Source organism: Eleutherodactylus coqui, chromosome 3 (genome assembly GCF_035609145.1).
Source record: "Eleutherodactylus coqui strain aEleCoq1 chromosome 3, aEleCoq1.hap1, whole genome shotgun sequence".
Taxonomy (NCBI): domain Eukaryota; kingdom Metazoa; phylum Chordata; class Amphibia; order Anura; family Eleutherodactylidae; genus Eleutherodactylus; species Eleutherodactylus coqui.
The window spans coordinates 141,781,226-141,802,212 of NC_089839.1; the positions used below are offsets into that span (position 1 = coordinate 141,781,226).

General features: G+C 43.3%; 1 protein-coding gene across 1 annotated transcript in view; it reads left to right on the forward strand.

Moving 5' to 3' along the window:
• The window catches only part of L3MBTL2 (L3MBTL histone methyl-lysine binding protein 2), a 75,724-nt gene that overhangs the window by 46,077 nt on the left and 8,660 nt on the right, over nucleotides 1-20,987 (forward strand). Inside the window, exons 12-16 of the mRNA XM_066596198.1 lie at nucleotides 457-604; nucleotides 8,224-8,306; nucleotides 8,539-8,773; nucleotides 12,241-12,306; nucleotides 16,012-16,095. Of these exons, the coding sequence (XP_066452295.1) occupies nucleotides 457-604; nucleotides 8,224-8,306; nucleotides 8,539-8,773; nucleotides 12,241-12,306; nucleotides 16,012-16,095 (616 nt within the window). The remainder of the gene's footprint in view (nucleotides 1-456; nucleotides 605-8,223; nucleotides 8,307-8,538; nucleotides 8,774-12,240; nucleotides 12,307-16,011; nucleotides 16,096-20,987) is intronic.

Consider the following 20,987-nt stretch of genomic DNA (forward strand, 5'->3'; position numbering starts at 1 on the left):
ATAGTGATTCTCAACTCACGGAACTCAAATCACGGCATGCCACGTTTTGCCGTGATTCTCCGCCGTGAGCCTATCTGTCAGATAGGCTCACTGCAGAGAACTGTCAGTTCTCTCCCCTGCTCCCTGGCGGCGGTATATAGCTTGCGATATTCCGCCTTGCCGGTGGACAGGGGGCCTTACTCAGAATTTCCTTGCAGTTCGTTTGCAAAGCCGCCGTTGTATGCATCCTGTGGACTATATAATGAGCACTAGTTCTCTCATTGTGTACACATGCACAAGTAGCCTGCAGAGATGCACCAAGCTGCGGCTTTGCAAGCAGACAGTGGGGGAATGCCAAGGAATTCCAGTTTTCTCACTGCAAGACAGCATTGAGCTTCTCTTTCATTGGTCTTTCTTTGTGCATGCGTGGAGTTTGTTGTAGGTATATTATAAGTAATTGTCTTGTCTTTTTCCTAGGTTCTGCTGGAAGGCTATTTGATGGTGGGCATGGACAGTAATCCATCTGCTGATGATTCACAATGGTTTTGCTATCATGCAACATCAAACTCAATTTTTCCTGTATCATTCTGTGAGAAGAACAACATTGAGCTCACACTTCCAAAGGGTATTTATTACATAGATGATTTAGGGCCTCATACACAATGATTATTGTAACTCATAAGCGCACCAGCTGTCTAAATGCAAATTAGCCCTCTCCTAGAGGGAAGAAAACTGTTTCTTGCTGTTCATCAGAGCGGTATACTGATTGGCTCCGTAAGATGCCTGTGACTCAGCTCTCAGGGGGTTACTGGTTAAGAACTCTAAAACAGCTTTCCCACATTGGTGTTCCAGGTTTGGCTGATATGTCGAGCCATGTATTAGGATTTTTTAACACTCCCCTTCCACATTTACACATACATGAAGGTCAGGTAAAAGATCCCATTTCCGCATGGCAATGTACATGTATTTAATAGTAATCACACAGGCCCAGAGGCAGAGCCCGTGTATCATCTCAGGATCCCACTGCAACAGCTGGATCTGAGCTAGTTCCCATCCTGACCATCTAATCCCATAGATACAGTGATCAGTGCTGACTGCTGCATCTAATAGGTTTTGAGGGCTTGGGGGGGGGGGGGGGCTCCACCCCTCAACCCATCACCCATATGGTTGCTATGGCCTTCTGGTTTGCTGTCCATAAAGTCATTTTAGACATTGTTAGAAGCAGTACACTGCATTTTTAAATACTGCAGTGAATTATGACAGTGATCAGCCAATCTTAATCTTTAAATCCTTCTGTCACACATAGGCCGGGTTGGATCCTGCTGCGGGAATTCTCGCAGTGGGATGCGGACCCGTGCCCCTGCAGAGACCTGTGGCTTACCCGCTTCCGGTGTCTTCCATCTCTGCTATGTGCCGGCCAGCTGGCGCATGCGCAGAGCGGAGCTGGCCCATCACTAGGAGACACCTGGCTGAAAGATCTTCAGTATAGAGCCAAGAGCCGCCCGACCTCGACAGCGGCAGACAGGTGAGTATATATGTTTTTTTATTTTTTACTGACTTTTGGGATTACGCTTGGGGAAGGGCTTATATTCCAAGCCCCCCACCTTACCCCGAAAATCATCACCGCGGGGTGTCCCCTCCTCAGTGAACACTGTGACAGCACTGTCACAGTGTTCAGCGATGAGGGGACTGCAGCGGGATAAAGGAATCCTCTGCCACTGCTGTTACAGTAATGGCAGCAAATAACGATCATCGCCCATTGATTTCAATGGGGCCCGAGCCGCTCTCGCGGCACACGTCGGAGACCAGTTTAAAATTTTTCTCCCGAACGCATGTCTGACGACAGAGTCAGGGAAGTGGTTAACATAGTACAAAATTGGTATCACCGCATTCATAACAACCTAAACTATACGATGATCACTTTATTTAGCCTGCATGGTTGTTTTTTGTTCATTTTACCTCAACCCCAAAAAAAGAATAAAAAGTGATTTGAAAAATCATATGTACCCAAAAATGACACCAATGAAAACATGACCCCGAAAATAATAACAGTAGAGATTGTATAAAAAAAACTGTTTATAGAACTATATCTATGAAAAATGCTTTTATTGTGCAAAAGTAGTAAAATATAGAAAAATTATATGAACTTGGTATTGCCATAATTCTACCGACCTGCAAAATAAATTTAACATGTCATTTATACCACACAGTGAATGACGTATGAGTTAAAATATGTCAAACTTGTAGTTTTTTGCGTAGCCCTTCCTACAAAAGTTGTCTACACAGCTCTACAGACAGATCATAAAAAAAGATTATGACTCTCTGAATGCGGTGATGAAATACCTAAATTTTTGTGTACTCACCGTAAAATTTCTTTCTCGCTTCATTCATTAGGGAACACAGCTTAACTGTAGGTATGCCTAGAGTCGGACACTAAGCAGACAAACGAATTGGCTCCTCCAGTTTGCTGTATATCCTCTGCAGGTACTCAGCTAATCAGTTTCCATGCAAGCAGTAGAAGCGCCCCAACGGGGAAGAAAACAGAACCAAAAAAAAATACTTAAAATAACTAAGGAGTCAACCCAACCAGGGAAAGAAAGCATGACTGGAAAACCAAATAATAAAAGAACCCTCATTGGGCGTGTGCTGTGTCCCCCAATGAATGAAGGGAGTCCTCAGTGCACCCCCTGGCTGTCTGGAAGACTGCTCGGCCCGGGGAAGCGTTGGCAGATGCGAAGCTCTGCACCTGATAAAACTTAAAGAAAGTGTGCAGAGATGACCAGGTCGCGGCTTTACAGGTCAGATATGCAGAGGGCCTGTTCCGCTTTGCCCACGAGGCCCCCAACGCCCGAATGGAGTAAGCCATTACCCGACCAGGTGGAGACTCCCCCTTGGCCCGATATGCCTCTACTGTTGCAGACCGAATTCAACAAGCTATGGACCTTTTGGATGTGGCGAGACCACGCCTCGGCCTGTCTGGTACTATGAACAACAACTTAGAGTGCTGCTGAGAGGCTCTTCTATTCAAATTCTAAGAGCCCACACCAAATCCAATTTATGCAAGGCCTGCTCCTCTGACCAAACTGCCTCAGGAAAAAAGGATGGCGATACAATTTTCATCATTAAGATAAAAAGCCAAAACTACCTTAGGTAAGAATGCTGAATTAGGATGCAACACCACCTTGTCTTGGTGAAACACCGTGAAGGGGGGGATCCAAGGCGAGAGTGGCAAGCTCTGACACCCGTCGTAACAAAATGACTGCCACCAACAAAACTACTTTGAGGGTAACCAACGCAAAGGTATAGTATCCAGAGGCTCAAATGGATTAGACTGAAGGACCCCTAATACCAGGTTAAGGTCCCAAGGGGGCACGGAAAGGAGGAGCAACACGTGCCACCCCTTGCAAAAAAAACTAAGTCTGCTTCAGCCGCCAACGGGTGTTGAAAGAAAATGCATAGGGCGGACACCTGCCTTTTCAAAGAACTAAGGCCTAGGCCTAGGTCCAGGTCATCTTGAAAAAAAGGGCAAAAGACGAGACAACGAAAAATCAAAGGAGTGAAAGTTATGACTCTCGCACAAGGATAAAAACCTCCTTTAGACACGGTAGTAAATCCTGAAGGACAAAGGCTTACTAGCCTTAATCATTGTACGGACTACCAAGTCAGAAAAACCACGTTCCCTCAGCATCGCGGTCTCAACAGCCACACCGTCAAAGAGAGGCAAGGCCTATCGGGATGATGAAGGGGATCCTGAACGAGGAGGTCGACCCAGAGCGGAAACCGAAAAGGCTCGTCGACCAGCAGCTTGACGAGCTCCAAGTACCACGCCCATCGGGGCCAATCCAGAGCCACCAAAGATGACTGGGCGACCCTCTCTCTTGATCTTTTTTAATAGGCACGGAATTAGAGCGATGGGTGGAAAGACACATGGGAGCCAAAAGGCCTCCCACGATATTACGAGGGCATCTGTTGCCTGAGCTATGGGATCGTGAGACCGAGCCACGAAACCGGAAGTTTGTGGTTGAGCCTGGACGCCATCAGGTCGACATCTGGATTGCCCTAGATCCGACAAATGCACTGGAACACTTCCTGGTGCAGCTCCCATTCCCCTGGGTCGACATACTGATGACCGAGAATGTCGGCTATCTAGTTGTCAACCTCGGGAATGTGGACCGTCGACAGTGCAAACAGATGTGACTCTGCCCAGGCCAGGATCTTAGCCACCTCTGACATAACCCTTGTGCTGTGGGTACCCCCCTGGTGATTCACATTAGCCACTGTTGTCACGTTGTCCGACTAAATCTGCACAGGCAGTCCTTCTAACAGGGGGGGCGAAATGAAGGATGGCATGGAGGATAGCCCGTAGCTCCATGACGTTGATGGGCAGCGAGGACTCCACTGACCTTGCCCCCTAGGCAGACAGCCCCTACAACCCCCCCCCCCCCCCAGCCAGAAAGACTGTCATTCGTCGTCAGCACATGCCAAGACAGAGGCCCGAGAGGACAGCCCAGCCAGGTCTGAGGGGAGGTCAACCACCACCGGAGCAGATTTTGAATCTGCACAGGAACTTGCAGTTGCTGGTTGAGAGGGGCTATGGCTCCGTCCGATCTGGATAGGATGAACCACTGAAGGAGTCGAGCGTGAAACTGACCGAAGGACACAGCCTTGAATGCAGCAACCATCCTCCCGAGCACAATCATGCAATGGCTCAATGTCACGGAACCAGGCCCCATCAATGAACGAGACTGGCTCCGAAGCAGACTCAGTCTCGCTGATGAGACAAAAACGCGTGCCCAGACTGTGTCGAACAAAATTCCTTTGGCTAGGGAATCAACCTTTCTATCCCGTGGGTCAGCCAGTGCAGCGGACTCAGCCATGGGCAGAATGGTGCGCTTCAATAAACGCGACACGAGAGGATCGCCCATTGCGGACACTGACCACTTCTTCACTAGATCCTCAGGAATAGGATACAGCATATTAAATGGACTTAGAAGATAAAGCCGTTTGTCTGGAGTTCTCCACTGCTTCTGGATAACTTCATCAAGCTCCTCATGGGAAGAAAGGCTTTTGGGTAGGTGCCGCGGCCGCCGAAAAGAGAGACCAGGTACAGCTGGTGGGAGGAGGAGAGAGAGTCAGTACACTTATCAATACATTCCCCCCACCCCCCCTCCACCAGGATTATCCTGGCTTCCGGGGGTTAGTCCAGGCTACAGGCAGTTTGAAACTGATGCGAGCTCCCTATGGACGCGGACACGGTGCTTGCCCTTTCGCAGCCCACAAGCTGAGTCCCTCGACCAGCCCCCCAACTCCCGCAGAGAGGGAAGAGGCGGCTCTCCCAGGGGCCCTATGGCTGGCGGGCAACGTGCGGAACTCAGCCATGCCACCCTTTCTTTTTGAGGTAGGGCAGACAACGGACAGCAATGTCTGGCCGTTCACTCTCCTGCGTAGGGGTAAATCGGAGAGTAATACTGCTCCGTCCACCTGTAGAGTGGCCTAAAGAACCGCCTGTGCACTTGGCCATCTGCTATAGACACTAAGCTAAAACAGATTAGCTGGTCAACCTGTGTCCCCCAATGATACGAACGAGAAATGTTTTTATTGTGCAAAAGACATAAATCATAAATTAAAAAACTAAACGTGCTATCACCATAGTCATATGGACCTGTAAGATATCATGGGGTGTTTTTTCTCCTATCTTTCTTCTTTTATTTAATAAAATATGTGATCAGCACATGAAGATGCGTTTTGACGATAACCCCTTCATCAGTTCAGCTGGTGTTTAAAACATACAAGCAATTTGTGGGTCCCGAAAGGGTTAATAATGATATCCTCTTTGCATGTGTGGTGAGAGAAGCCAATTGAGGAGCCAGAAATCACAGCCAATAACAAAATGACATTCATTATGCTACATCTGTGCACAGCAAGGCATATAAAACCCAACAACACAGTCACATTTGTTATTCTGAGTCTGCAAAGAACATTATTTTTAAAACCCAAATAAATGTTCAAGAGGGTCAAAATACCAGATTAATATTAATATGACAAATCATATCTTGGATTTAAGCCCACTGGATATCTAGTTTGTAAAGTAAATATCTGGAAGGCTTCACGCTTGCTTAAACTTAATAACTATGTATAATATTTAAGGGATCAGTACAGAGATCTCTCCTGTCATGTATTATACCCAGGAATGTAACAAGGGGGCGCTCTAATAACTATGTATAAATATATCAGGGGACTGTACAGAGATCTCTCCCATCATCTATTTAGATCCAGGACTGTAACAAGGGGGTGCTCTAATAACTATGTATAAATATATCAGGGGACTGTACAGAGATCTATCCTATCAACTATTATACCTAGGGTTTCTCAACTCCAGTCCTCAGGGACCACCAACAGGTCATGTTTTCAGGATCTCCTCAGTATTGCACAGGTGATGTAATTATGGTCAGTACCTCAGACATTGCCAGAGGTGTTCTTACTATAGGATATCCTGAAAACCTGACCAGTTGGGGGTCTCTGAGGACTGCAGTTTAAAAACACTGATCTATTTATACCCAGGACTGTAACAAGGGGGCGCTCTAATAACTATGTATAGATATATCAGGGGGCAGTACAGAGATCTCTCCTATCATCTATTTACACCCAGGACGGTGACTGTAACAAGGGGGCGCTCTCTATATCTAGAGGAAAGAAGGTTTCTACACCAACATAGAAGTGGGTTCTTTACTGTAAGAGCAGTGAGACTGTGGAACTCTCTCCCTGACATGGTGATGGAGAACCTGATAAAAAAAAGTCCAAGAGGGGCCTGGACACCTTTCTTGAGCTTTACAATATTACAGGTTATATCACTGATTACTCAGAAGGGTCGGTGATCCAGGATTATTTTGATTGTCTGATTGGAGTCAGGAGGACGGAATATTTTCCTTTTAAATGAGTAAAATTGGCTTCTACCCTATTGGGTTTCTTTGCCTCTGGATCAACATTGTGAGGGTGTGTGTGGTGCGTTTGGGTTTAAATAGGCTGAACTACCATAGATGGACATATGTTTTTTTTCAGCCTAACATACTGTTCTACATAGGGACCACTTTGTACTTGATGTGAAGCTGTCACTACATTTGTAGTCCGTTATCCTTTGTTGAACTGCAGACTAAAGGCTTTTAGCCAATGGCGTTTTTTTAATGCTGCGATATCGCTGCGTTTTTCTATGGGACTTTCTAATGTTAAAATCCAATCGCCCAAAAATCGCAAATGCACAAACTTGCGATTTTTGTGCAATGCGATTTTAACATTAGAAAGTCCCGCGAAAAAAACGCAGTGATATCGCAGCATTAAAAAAAAAAAAAAAAACGCTAGTGGGTAAAAGCCCTTAAACTGTAGAAAAAATATTGTAATTCTAATTGGCATGTAATCATACATTTAAAGGGGTTATCCTACAGAAAATATTGTTTGTAGTTAAATGCAGCCCATAATTATAACAGTCGGGCATATTTACTAACATTTTATACACCAGTAAACACTGCGTCTACGTAAGAGCGATAAATGTCTTAAGAGGTGCAAGCCACCTCCGTGCACCAGATGAAAACCTACTACAGCTACTAGCTGGTGTAGCTGTCTAGTACTATGTATACCAATTTCTGGCGTGTGTTATACTAAATGTCTTGAGCCGTGCACAGCCATGCAGAGGATAATATTTACACTTACTCAAAAATGTTTCGATAATATTAGAATAGCGCCACCTGCTGTTTCTGTTGAAGAGCTTTTTTGTGTCCTGCCTACCTCAGTAAATGCTTCAAGGTGGTCACTCTTACGAAGTCCTGCCTCTTTGCAGTAACTCAGTCTCACTTTCATCATTACCTAAACATCTCTTCAGAGAAGATGCAGCAACTTCAGAAGCAGCCGCCCACCTCACCAGGGAGCCCTCCATAAAACCCGAGGAGCAGAGAGAGAAACAAGACTGAGTACTTGGAACAAGTATTGAGGCGGACACGATAGAAACAGCGGGTGGAGCTGTTCTAACATTAGTACAGGAATAATGGAGAATTGGAACATTTCTTAATAAGTGTAAATACAAAAATGTTTATCATTATGGGTTGCGGTTAATTATAAACAATATTTTTCGTGGATTGCCCCATTAAAATTAAGTGTACTAAATAAACTTATATATAACTACAAAAATAATTTTGTATAAAACTTCTGTTATATCTGTATGTTTATGTATTGTTTCTCGCTGGTTTTCAATAGGATATACTGTAGAAACTTTTTCTTGGGAAAGCTATCTGGAGAAGACAAATTCCAAGGCCGCTCCTGCACTCTTATTTCACACTGTAAGTATAGTAGCTTATGCAGCATCTTTATGTGGGTCTCTGGGGGAAATTTAGGAAAACACATCATGCGAACTTTTTGGAATTGTTTCTTTTATGCATTAATGTTTGATGAATGTGAAATCATGAAGCCAGAGGGGATGACCATGATGTGACCAGAGTACAAGACCATCAGACATAGAAAAATCTAGTTGGTCCTTTTCCTTGATTATGTATCTTCTTATTTCTAATTCAGGTACCCCCTAATCATGGCTTTAAACCAGGCGTGAAGCTAGAAGCTGTGGATCTGATGGAGCCCCACTTGATTTGTGTGGCTACTGTGGTGCGAGTAGTGCAAAGACTCCTCCGCATTCACTTTGATGGCTGGGATGATGATTATGACCAGTGGACAGACTGTGAATCTCCTGACATCTATCCAGTTGGCTGGTGTGAGTTAACAGGATACCAGCTGCAGCCCCCTGTAGCAGAAGGTACCTTACAGACCTCAGTTTTATGTCAAATTGTGCATTATTGTATGATAGTTTCTGATCTCAGTGTGGAAACAGGAAATAATAAATTTTCTGAAAAATGTCTTATTTTCTGAAAGATTGCTGCTGTGGACACATAGAAAACATATGGGATTGTACGTTTAGCATAATTCTTTTATTTTGTAGGTGTTACTTGTACATGTTAAGAGTGTGAAAATTGTCCAAAACCACACAGCAGATGAAGGGTTAAATGCACATTGTTCATGCTGTCACCTGCAGGCATACTTCAGAAGCCAAGGAATACTTAGGCTGCTCTCACATAGCTCTTTTTTTTTACAGCAATTAGCACAGCGTCTCAAACGCTGCGCTAACCGCGGTACAACGCTCCGAATGGTTTCAATGGAGCTTCACAGATCTGCGCTCGAATGCAGCATTTTTATTTTCACACATCATGGGGTGCATTTAAAAACACTGTCCTACACTGTGACATGCGTTACAAAAATGCTGCTCCAAATCGCAGTGAAATGCCGCGATTTTGAAGACTGTGTTCTGTGAACATGTGTGAGAATGGCCTTAGAGACTCTGTCACCATGTTTTTGTAGCCCTCACAGCACCACAAGGTAGTGACGGTCACATAGATTGCACTAATATGCCTGCTGTGTGGATCTGTGCGGGAGTTTTGGAGAAACTTGCATTTAATTAGCAGCAGCCAGATTTTAAACTAGTCCTGAATATTCATCAGCTTCAGCCTAGCCACACCCACCCTGCCCTCCTGCCAATGGTTGGCAGCTCTTTCACTGTGCACAATAATAGACAGACAGCAGTCAATCAGTGGGTGCAGCTAGCCAGCAGCTTATGAATATCCAGGACTACTCTAAGTAGTCCTCTATTCATGTGCTGCCACTGATAAAAGGCAAGCTTCTCCAAAACTCCTGCAGAAATCCACAGAGCAGATATATCGGTGTAATCCGTGTAATAGGCACTACCTCGTGCTGCCCTCAGAGAGGGGTGCAAACAGATGGTGACCGTCACTTTAAGGGCTGCATTCACATGTGGTGGTTTCGCTCCTGTCCACAGGGGAAAAAGTCCACAATAAATATTTATTAAATTTGGTACGGATTTTGCTGAGGATTTGCTGTTGATTTTTTTCCGCTGTTGACAGTCTGTGGCAGATCCACCATGGATCAACACACCATAAAGAGAAGCCAGCCGATGCGGAACTCCCCCTAGGCGAGTTTGACTGAGCTGTGCCAACTGATTCGCTCTGATGAATCAGCTGTCGGAATAGTTGCATAGCAAATACCCCAACAAAGGACAGAAAACAGGAGATGACGATCAAGAAGGAGAATTCTTGCTGGTGGTAACAATATTTACACAGTTAGGCTGGGCTCACATGACCAAAATTGTATTGCAGATTCTGTGATCGGCATCCGCACTGACTTTCTGGGGTAAAACGCAGGCATTGAAAGGCATGCATTTTCGATATTTCCTTCACCCTCACGGATACTAATTGTGTATTCTTGAGCAGAAGAAAAATCACAACATGCTTTATTTTGTTGTGGAATCTGCACGGACGAACTCCATTGATGTCAATGGAGCCACCGGAGCCGCCAGACCTGCAGCCCTTATGCAAAGAACATCGCTAAGCGATGGCGCAGAAATGCAGACAAAACAACCTGTATTGCTCATAACAGCCTGCGTGCCTCTGTGGTGATACTCTATACAGTTACTTGCCGTATGCAGGGTCACCGGCTGGGCTCACAGCCGGAATCCGCTGCAGGCCTCTCGCATGCGGAATTCAACCCACTCGTGTGAACCTGGCCTTAAAGGGAACCTGTTATCAGGTTGGTGCTGTCCCTGACCAGGCCAAGCATCACACGGCTACAGATGCCCTGATTACAATGAGCTATTCTTTACAAAGAAACAAAGCAGCGATTCAGAGACAACTTTAGCAACACTCTCAGTAAGATGATTAGATAGGGCAGTGCTCCTGGGATTAGAGACAAGAGGGTATAGTATCCAAAATAAAAGGGGGTAGGCTTACCTGGTGTATGTGGACTGTCCTATAAGGCCAGTCGACCACACGTGGAGTCTCCGTGAGACGGCGAATATTAATAAATCACATTAATCAGACATGTAGATCCTCCCTGGTCACAAGACATCCAGATGATTGGAGAGTGTCAGTGGGGAGCTCCAAAATCCAGGATTGGTTGGAGAGAGATGGAACAAGGTATGGGGTTTCTTTTTATACCTTGTTCTATTACTCTCGGTAAGATGGTTCTTGTTGCTGACTGTGGTAAAATGGAAGGTGTGTTGTGGATTGGTTGCTATGAGCAACAAGGATGGTCTTACTGTTAGTCACTTTTGATAAATAAGGATCCAAGTTTTCAAAAGTTTTGGGCTTGAGAAGAAGTGTCGCTGGACACCGCCCCACGGCTTCTCCGCAGGTTCAGCTCTTTTTAAAATTATGGACAAGATTTATAAAGTGTCTAACAATAAAACTCTCTTTGTTGCCCATCGCAGCCAATCGGAGCTGAACTTTAATTTTTTTAAAACTGCTGTGGTGAAATGAGAGCTTAGTTGTGATTGGTTGCTACGGGCAACAAAGACAGTTTTACTGTTAAGGGCTCCCACACACTTGCAGTTTTTTAACGCTACGTTTTGTTTTACGCGATTGTCAATGGGACTTTCTAATGTTAAAAACGCTACGCAACTTGCGTTTTTGGTGCGTTGCATTGCGTTTTTAACATTAGAAAGTCCCATTGACAATCGCGTTAACAAAAAACACAGCGTTAAAAAAAACGCAAGTGTGTGGGAGCCCTTAGACAGTTTTGATAAATGAGGCCTTATGTTCTCTGAAATGCTGCAGCATATTATATGTAATATAATTATTATAATAATATAATTATAATTATTTATATGTAAAGCGTAGTTCGTTGGCCAAACAACGGGCGGTACAAATCTGCTGACAGGTTATCTTTAAATTCTGAGTTCCTCAGTGCAAATCTTGGTGACACACCTGCATGGAGTATTGTTTGTATGGACATAGTCTACATAAAGCTGATTTATGGATGAAGTATAGTGTAAACACCCATACAGCGGTCATGTGTGATAGTTTTTAAGATCAACTTATTATTTTGGAAATATTAATTGGAAAAAGTTTTAAATTCCTTGATTATATGTTATTCCTCAGACTGACCTGAGTATATATATATTACCTTCCTTAGGACCATGCGCTGTAAGTGTATGATGCCCCTGGGCTTTAAACCTGTATCATTGTAAATGTACTGAGCAGGTTTAAAGCTCCTGCAAAAGCTTTCATCTTTCCAAGGCAGTGTGTGTAAGTGGTTACTCTGGGCAACACAGATAGTTTCACTTTGTTTTATAAATCTCTTCCTTTGTGCTTTATCGGAGTCTTGCCATTTCTCCTTTATATTAAGCTAGCTTATACAATATTTTTCTGTTTACAGAACAGCTAGAGTTTATACAAAAGCCTAAAGAATATAAGAAAAAAAAGAAGGCTTTTGGAAAGAGATGTAAGTATTTATTATAAATTTCTTTCCTTAAAATGTGGGTTACAAAAAATAGCAAATCAACATTATTTAGGAACTGCTAAGTATTCCAGGATCAAGCCATATTAAAATGGTGGGAAAAGTTCTGCTTTGTATCCACTTTTTTTAATTGAAATTCATGAAATCCAGAAAATATCTAAAATATCAAATTTAAAAACATGCAGCATATCTAAAGTCCACAGCATGTGATTTGTAATTTTGAAAACCATCACCAGAACTAAGGTTAATACAGGAATAAACTGTAAAGTAAGGTCAGCTACTGTTATATTATACTATCACTATCATGTAGCTGCAGAGCATACAATGACTGCAGGAGTGATCAGACACAGTAAGTGGAAGCATTTTTGTTAAAAAAGAGGTTTAGGCTGGCTGTCCACGGGCGATTTGTCATAGTGTGATCAGCGGCGATAAATTGCACGCGGAACACGCATGACATGCTTTCCATAGGATAACTATGGAAAGCGTAGCCCAATGTTCACGAGCGGAAAATTGCGGCATGCTGCGATTTTCCGCGATGAACCTATCATTACGATTGGCTAATCGCGGTGACATCCAATGCCTGACCTGTTCTGATATCATGAGCTTCCTCTATAGCTCCGATGTCGGAACAGGTCCGCAACTGCACTGCAGGAGTGCATCTGCACCCGCTTGTCAGGCACATCGGGTGCAGATGCACTCCTGCACTGGTCCTCATCGAGGACCCCTGAGGAGAAGGCAGAAAGGGTTTTTAACCCCTTCTACCTTCTCCTTTACACATTACATAGCGCTCAATTAGCGCTATGCAATGCAGAGAGAATGTGGAAGTATTACTTTATGTGACCGCCGGCACCCTCCTGATCTCGGCTGTCAAAGGTCAGGAGGGTGAATGGGCATTCAAATAAATTGGAGCTGGGCAGAATGGAGGGGGAAAAAATGGATCGGAAAGCATTAATGATAGGTAAATCGCGGCATGCCGCAATTTTTACATGCGAGTGAAAAATCGCAAGCGATTTTTCTGCTCATGTACACTGGGCTGCGCTCTCCATAGTTATCCTATGGAAAACGCGTCATGTGTGCTCTGCGTGCGATTTATCGCCGCGGAACACTCTATGACAAATCGCTCGTGGACAGCCAGCCTTAATGTGACATTATGTCTAACTAGAGTTGTTCTTTTCTTCTCCTTCCCATCCAGACTGCTATGCCTTCTTCTTCTCACGATAACTTATGTTTGCAGGATTTGCTGCACAGATGTCATTTGCTCTTCACTTTTTCACATTAACCCCTATATATTAAGACAACCTCTTAAAAAATGCCATACAAACTGCTCCTGAATATAACAAGGCTACACATTAGGTCACCTTAATATATATTTAGCCATACTCTATCCCGACAAAAAATATTTAGCACGCTATTTATCCTGAATATATAATTAGATATCCTCTGATCCCTCAATAACAACAATTGCCATTGTGACTCATCAATGAAAGTATTGCAACTGTCGCCCTTAAAAGCCAATGCCACCATGCCCTGCAATATTAAAAATTGAGCCTCACAATAAAACAACTAAAATTTAGCACCACAGATGGAGAGAACTGCGTATAAATAATAAAGTAGATCTTATCTGCAGTTCTATGTAATACCACAGATAACAGACTAGGTAGCCACCGCTCTGCACACTATATTGACTACATTACTGGCTGCATTCGGCATCTGTAATCTAGTACTCCCCTTTCATCCCTGAAGGAGGCGGTCCTTTTAGTCATTTTTGGTTTGGGTTTTTCTTTCCCACTTACAAGCAATTATAACGCTTATATATCCATCGACGTCGCTGTTTGAGGCGAGTTGTATTTTTCAATAGTACTGTTTAATGTACCATATAATGTACTGAAAAACTTGTAAAATTTTCGAAGTGGAATGAAGTGGGGAAAAGAAGGAATTCCACTAGTACATGATAGCTGACGCCCCTCCCAGCATGACCCAACTCAATTCTACCCATGACTGCTACCATAGGGGAATGTTTTAGTCTGTAACTGAAACTCCTGTGGATGCCCCAGTTAAAGTGGAAAACGTCAAAATAAGAAACATAAATGACATTGTGAATGTCCCCCAGAGGTGACGTCATGTAGTGTCATGGGGGCACATGTTAATTTTTTTATATATATCTTACACGAAAATAAATAAAATGTAATTCTAGAATAAATGTATTAAGAAAGGGAAAAACGAAAAGATGCCCATGGCAACCCAAACTGTCACTATAGCATATTATATATCAAACGCATCAAAACAAAATGGGGATCCTGTTTCTATACTTTATTTTAGTGTAAATGTTCTCATTTTAACAATAAAGAACTATAAATGAAACTTTTGGTTTTTCAACTTTTTTGTATGTATTACCCATAATAAAACAGAAAAAAAGATGCTGTGTAGAAGGTATTAACCCCCAGCAGTTTAGGGTGACCTCTACTCAGTATGCAGGAAAAGGACATTACAATTTTGGACGAACAGAGCTACTTCTAATTTAAATGCCTGCCAGTTCTATTGACATGCTGTTGGTGTCATTTTAAGATTACAATTCTTGTCTCTGAAATGACACTAAAAGCTTTTTGGTAGCACTTACAGAATCGGGGCTGCTGCCGCTTGAAGTGGAATCAGGAATATTGACTTTACAGTTGTCACTTTTTAGTCAGCGTCTACAGAGGGGAGGAGGATGAGCAGGCAGATCTGTGATGCTCCTTTTTGTCCCCCTGTCTCAGGGAAGGGTGACAAGGACTCTTCTTCATATTATCATCCCCCCATCATTCAGGAGCATATTTGCCCCCTCATTGTCACATGTCATAATTGCCCTTTCACTGTCACAGAAAAGGAGGTAAATATGAAGACTTGTTAACCTAATCAGTCCACTACATTGTTAAACCCCACATATGCCAAGTTAATTGCTTACCGTGACATCTAAACGTTCACAGGAAGTTCAATTTTTTTTTTCCCTTTTAGGCCACATTCATATAGTTTTGTGCCTGGCGAGACTCACAAAATGCACAAATATGAACTCCATTCTTAAGAAGATCAACCCACTAATTTTGAACAAAATCCATGAAGCAAAGCCACATAGGAACAGAAGCTATTGCCCCCTATTACATAACTTTTATTTAGTCATTAATTGAGCATAATACGAGTAATGCACAGCCCATAATGTGTGATGTACATTTCATTAACCACCAGTAAACACTACAGATTATCATCCTCCCCTGCCCCCTTAAAGCTGTGGATACAATTGATTTTGGAAGAGTATTGTTATCCCAGCTCTCCCTAGTTCTATGAAATGGCTGGAGTTTTAATTAGTTTAGGAGAACCGGCTGATGTCACACCTCTTCCCGTGACATCACAGCAACATTCCTCCAGAATGCCATGGACTGTCTGTCCGCTGTCTCTAACACTATGTCCTTTCTGTACCTAAAACTGAACCTCTCAAAAACTGACCTACTGGTGTTTCCGCTCTCGGCTGACCGACCTCATCCTGACAGCTAAAAACGCTCACTGTTGCCCCCATCCACCAACACAGCAATGCTACAAAACTGGTTTCCTCTTGATACATGTGTAGTATCATAGCAGCAATTTGTAGACAGTTCATAAGGGTAGCCATATTTGTGCTCTTCACCCATGTTGTTGGTGACTACTTTCCCTTTACTTTAGGCAAAAAGAGAGCTTTCAAGAAAATGGGACCTGTGAACAGTGGGGAGATTTCTTTTTCTCATCTTGGTCCTTTGGAATCTACAAGTAAGATTAATGGAGGATTTTTGTAAAGAAGTACTGTAAAATTAAACATGTTTTCCGAGTTCTGGCACATTGGTGGCAGTGGCGGATGAGTCATATTAAAAAGAAAAACATCAGTACTCGCCTCCCCGCAGTTGCGCTTGTTCTCACCACTTCTACTGTCCTCCATTGCTATAAGTGTATATGCCAGTGGAGGACGATAGAAGTGGTGAGAGCAAGCGCAACTGCAGGGAGGTGAGTATTGATGTTTTTTGGTTTTTTGGTGTGTACATGGCAGTTAGAAGCACCTATGCCAGCGGGGAGGGGGGGGTGCGCCTGGCTGCTACAAGCATCTGTGCAAGTGAGTGTGCCCATGGCTGATCCATGTTGGGCCTCCTATTGGCTGCAGTGGTCACGAGGACAAACAACCCACTTGACTGCTGCAGCCCAACATGGATGTCATCAGTGATGTTTCAGAACCCTGCGGCGAAACCCCAGCTAGCATATACACTTATAGCAACTATGGACAAACTCACTTGCACAGATGCTTGTAGAGGCCAGGTAACCCCTTGCTGGCATAGGTGCTTGTAACTGCTATGTACACACCAACTGGTACAGTTATGCTTTTAGACATAAGAAACAACACCTGGTAGATGCCAAAGGCATCCTTTCACAGCAGAGCTACATGCTCCAAAGTAATGCATATGAAGTGAATGTAAGAAAAAATGTGGCTGTAGGCGCATTGCCTTTTTCTTCTTTCCTTAACTCCTTAAGGACCAAGCACGGTTAATATATGGCACTTGGCCCTGGCCTTAATCCCCGCCGATATCAGATGTATGGCTCAGGAATAAAGCCTCTGCTATCAAGCAGGTCAGTTTGTCAGCTGTTACTCACAGCTGAAGACCCGGAGGAGTAGGGAGAAGCAGTTTTTACCCGCTTCTGCGTTCTTTTTTCCTGGGTACATAGCACTCAATGAGCGTTATGTACTAAGAAGTGAAAGTGGAATTATTGCTTCCACTATGCGGCCCAGTGATCACATGACCGCCGGGTCTAGCTGTTACAGCAGAGCTGCAGGGTCCTAGTAGACCCTGATCAGCTCTGCCAATGACTATTGTCACTATGGGTGGGTGGGATGTTTTTCCCTGTAACTGGGGCTCCTATGGATGCCCCAGCTACAGTGGAAAAGTGTGAAAAAAAGACAATTTGAATGACCCCCAGAGGTCGTATATGACATCATGGGGGAGAGAGATGGTGGAACAAATAGTTACAAAAAGAAGTAAAAAATTACAGGGAAAATTTTTTTTAAAAATATTATAAAAAAGATTTAAAAATAGCTGTATATGTCATGGGAAAAAAAAAAACACAGTAAAAATAATTTTGGTAGCTGAAGGAAAAAAAATAGAGCATTAAAACCACCACATGGCTAAAAAGTGTCTACTCCTTAAGGGGTTAAAGGGGCACGAGACGTGATGTTATGCTCAACTCTTCTGTGTTTATTCATAAACACGTTCCTAGGCTGTTGCACCCCTTCCTCAAGCTGGGGACACATTATGAATATGTTGACAAATAGGGAGATATTAACGTAGCAGTTACACAAACATTAAAATATATATATTTTTATGATATAAAGGAGCAATTGGAAAAAAAGAAAAAGTAAAAAGGCAAACCAATAAATGATTAATAATAAGATAGATAACTTTGAATTCAAAGTTTAAGCTGATAAATTAAGAATAATGTCTGGTTTCATTCCCACTTTTTTCTTCTCATCTTTCATAAAGTCAGACATACTATAGGATAAAGCACACAAAAAACACAACGTTGGGCTGAGGATGAGGAGAAAATAAAACCTATGAGAGGCTTTCTATAGGCCAGCAATTAATCATGCTAATTTCTTGCTTGATCATTCTAGGTGGGCGATCCTAGGGTGGAGCTGCCTGAGGAGGAAAAGAAAAATTATTTTATATAGTTTTGGGCACAGGGGGGCATAATATTATAATTAAAAAAAAACTCAGACAACCCCTTTAGGAAAGGCAAAATGTTATTTTATAGTAAAATGACCACATGACCTGTTAGATGTCGTAACCCAGAATTGATTAACTGAAGTTAAATGCAATAAACTATATATAAAAACTGTCCCATGCAGCTTTTAGGAGTAAAAATGGTACTGACAATGCAATGGCACATGTATGTGCTCCATATTTACTAGAGGGCTTGGGCACCATATATATAATGAGTACAGGGCAGTGGATAATGGGTATATTGGCAACATATATCCATGCTCTGACCCTGCACCAGTTTCCAACCTGTGTGTCTCCGGAAAGGCAACAGGCGCAGAGGGCCTTGGAGGCACTGATGGACAGTGCCGCGTCAAGAGCTCCTCCATTGGCGGTTATTTGTGAGATAGAAAAGTAGCACTGTACAGCAATAAGTCTTGGATGGCAAAGGGGCGTGGCTTGAAAGAACCAAGAAAGTGGGGCATTGCCACAACACTGAGCTGTATTGAGAGTATTATTTTAGTAGGTTGCCAATACGCACATTTTCCACTGTCCTTGCAATATAAGGTGGTCAACCCCTTTAAATGCATAGTATTTCCCTTTTGTCCCAGGTTTTAGTTTGGAGAGCTGTTAAATTTTGATGCAAGTGTACTCTAAATTAATAATGGCTTATTCACACGGGCATATTGTCACTGCGTATTATACATGCGTATTTCCCACATTTAACATGCGGAGAATGGAGGCAATGAACATCTATGGACTTTCACTCTTCCGTGGACACTGCGTATAATACGCAGGAGAAATAAACCGCAGCGTGCTCTATTTCCCCACATATCATACGTATGCATTGCTCTGCACAGAGCAGAGAATTTAAATTTAAGATCACACTGTGCATGTCTGTGAGGTCAGATTTCTGGGCAGGCGCAGTGCCAATCGCAGCCCGTACATGATCTCTGTCCACAGAACATATGGGCTGTGATGAGTACAACGCTGCAAGATACTCGCAGTGCATGCGCCAGTGTAAATGAGCCCTCAAGTGTAAGACAATGTACACAAATACGGTAAATGAAAGAAAAAGCATATGACATTTGCATTTATTTTATAAATGTGTGCTATATTTTTATGCTTAACTGAGCCTGATCAAGAATCCCGTATTTAAACAATTAACATACAAGTCTACTGTGGTTTAATATATTCTTTGCACATCTAAGATAAAAAAAGCCTGCAGGCTTTTTCTTGCACCACACTTTGCCCCCTTTGCGTGAGCTTTGGTGGATGGTTTTGGGGTCATTAGATTTGTGACATCCTAACCACCGCCATAAAATTTGAGTTGGTACATTGAGTGGCCCGTCAGTCCAAGTCAAGGTTGCTATGTCTAGTGCCGCTGTTGTGCTTTAGCTAGTAGGCATATTTGTATAGGCTGTGATATGAGATCACGGCCTGGTAGAGGAAAATTCACATATGTTGTAAATTGCGATAAGCGAACTGAACCTGTAGAACCCGAATTCAGTTCGAATTTTGCTAAACATTCAGTTTGGTGAGAACCCGAACCTCAGGCGGTTCATTTCTGCTGTGGAAAACCCGCTATATGTGAACATAGCCTTAGGCTGGCTGCACACGACTGGGTCGGATTTCACAGTGGTATGTGGCTTGCCATTGGACATTTTTTTTTCTATTTCCCGCGCTGTCGTTAAGCAATGACGCGGGTACCTGCAGCCTATCCGCAACGGCTTCAATGGAAGCAGTCCACGCAGGTCGTTTCCGCTAGTGCAGGAAAAAGTGGTTGTTGCATAGCATGTTACCAATGGTATTTGCTGCCAACCGCAGATTCCGCAGTGCAAATCCGTTCGCGTGCAGCCGGCCTTAGGGTTTGCTCACATGTAGCACTTTTGTTGTAGGAATGTCTGCGACTGTCCCATTGATTAAGTTATTGTTTCCAGTAAGAAAAACAGAAGAATGTTGAAGATCTGATACCTTTTTAATGGCTAACAAAAAGACACGATGTTATAGCGAGCTTTCAAAACTACTTTGTTTTTTCATCAGGCTTCTAACACGATACAGGGTGATCAGAACTATCTCTATTAGAGAGTCTAGTGCAGTATTTTGAGCCTTAGGGCACCCCTGGAAAAAACTTTTACCGCTTGGCACCCTTACCAAAAAGGAGGCATGGCTTATCACGATTTATGTATTGACCTCCTATATTCTGGGCACCTGGTGGCCTCTAGTGATTGCAGCAGTACTGGCCATTATCACATCACCTGACCAGCGGCGCTGAGCTCACTAGAGACCGCCGTATGCCCTGTGAAGGAGGCGCCAAGAGTGCGAGGATTTCAGAAGTGAGAGGGAGCACAGTATCTTTCTGAAATCATCTGCCAAAGCACAGCTGACTTAGAGTCAAAATCCACACCTATGGTTTGTACTTTGTGTTTTTTGCGAAAATGCTGCAGATTTTGCACTGGAGTTTTCTACTACGGAAAATCCGCAGCATTTCCGCTATGGGTTTGTGCTGATTTCTTTTACAGCTTGTCGATGACATTTTTAAAGTCTCCTCCATTTTGCTGCTACTGTAAATGACATGGAATTTCCTTGCGGCATTTGTGGAGCATTTCTGCATCCAAAATGGAGGCAAAATACGCACCACTAGCACTGATTATGACTCTAAATTAGCTGTGTTCTGGCAGGAGGAATACTCCACTGCTTACAGCGGGACATTTAAAAGGGTGCTTCTGGCCAGCTGCACCTCTTAAATGCCTTCTGTAACCAGCGGGGAAGTTATTCCGTGCGCAGGAGTTTCCATTAACTCCTGCTCACATAGGACTCAATGGAAACTCCTGCCCGTCACACACCGAAGGTAGTGCATGTTCTATCTTTCTTAGGCACGTGGCATTTTGCGCCCCTAATTCTGCACATATGAACACTTCA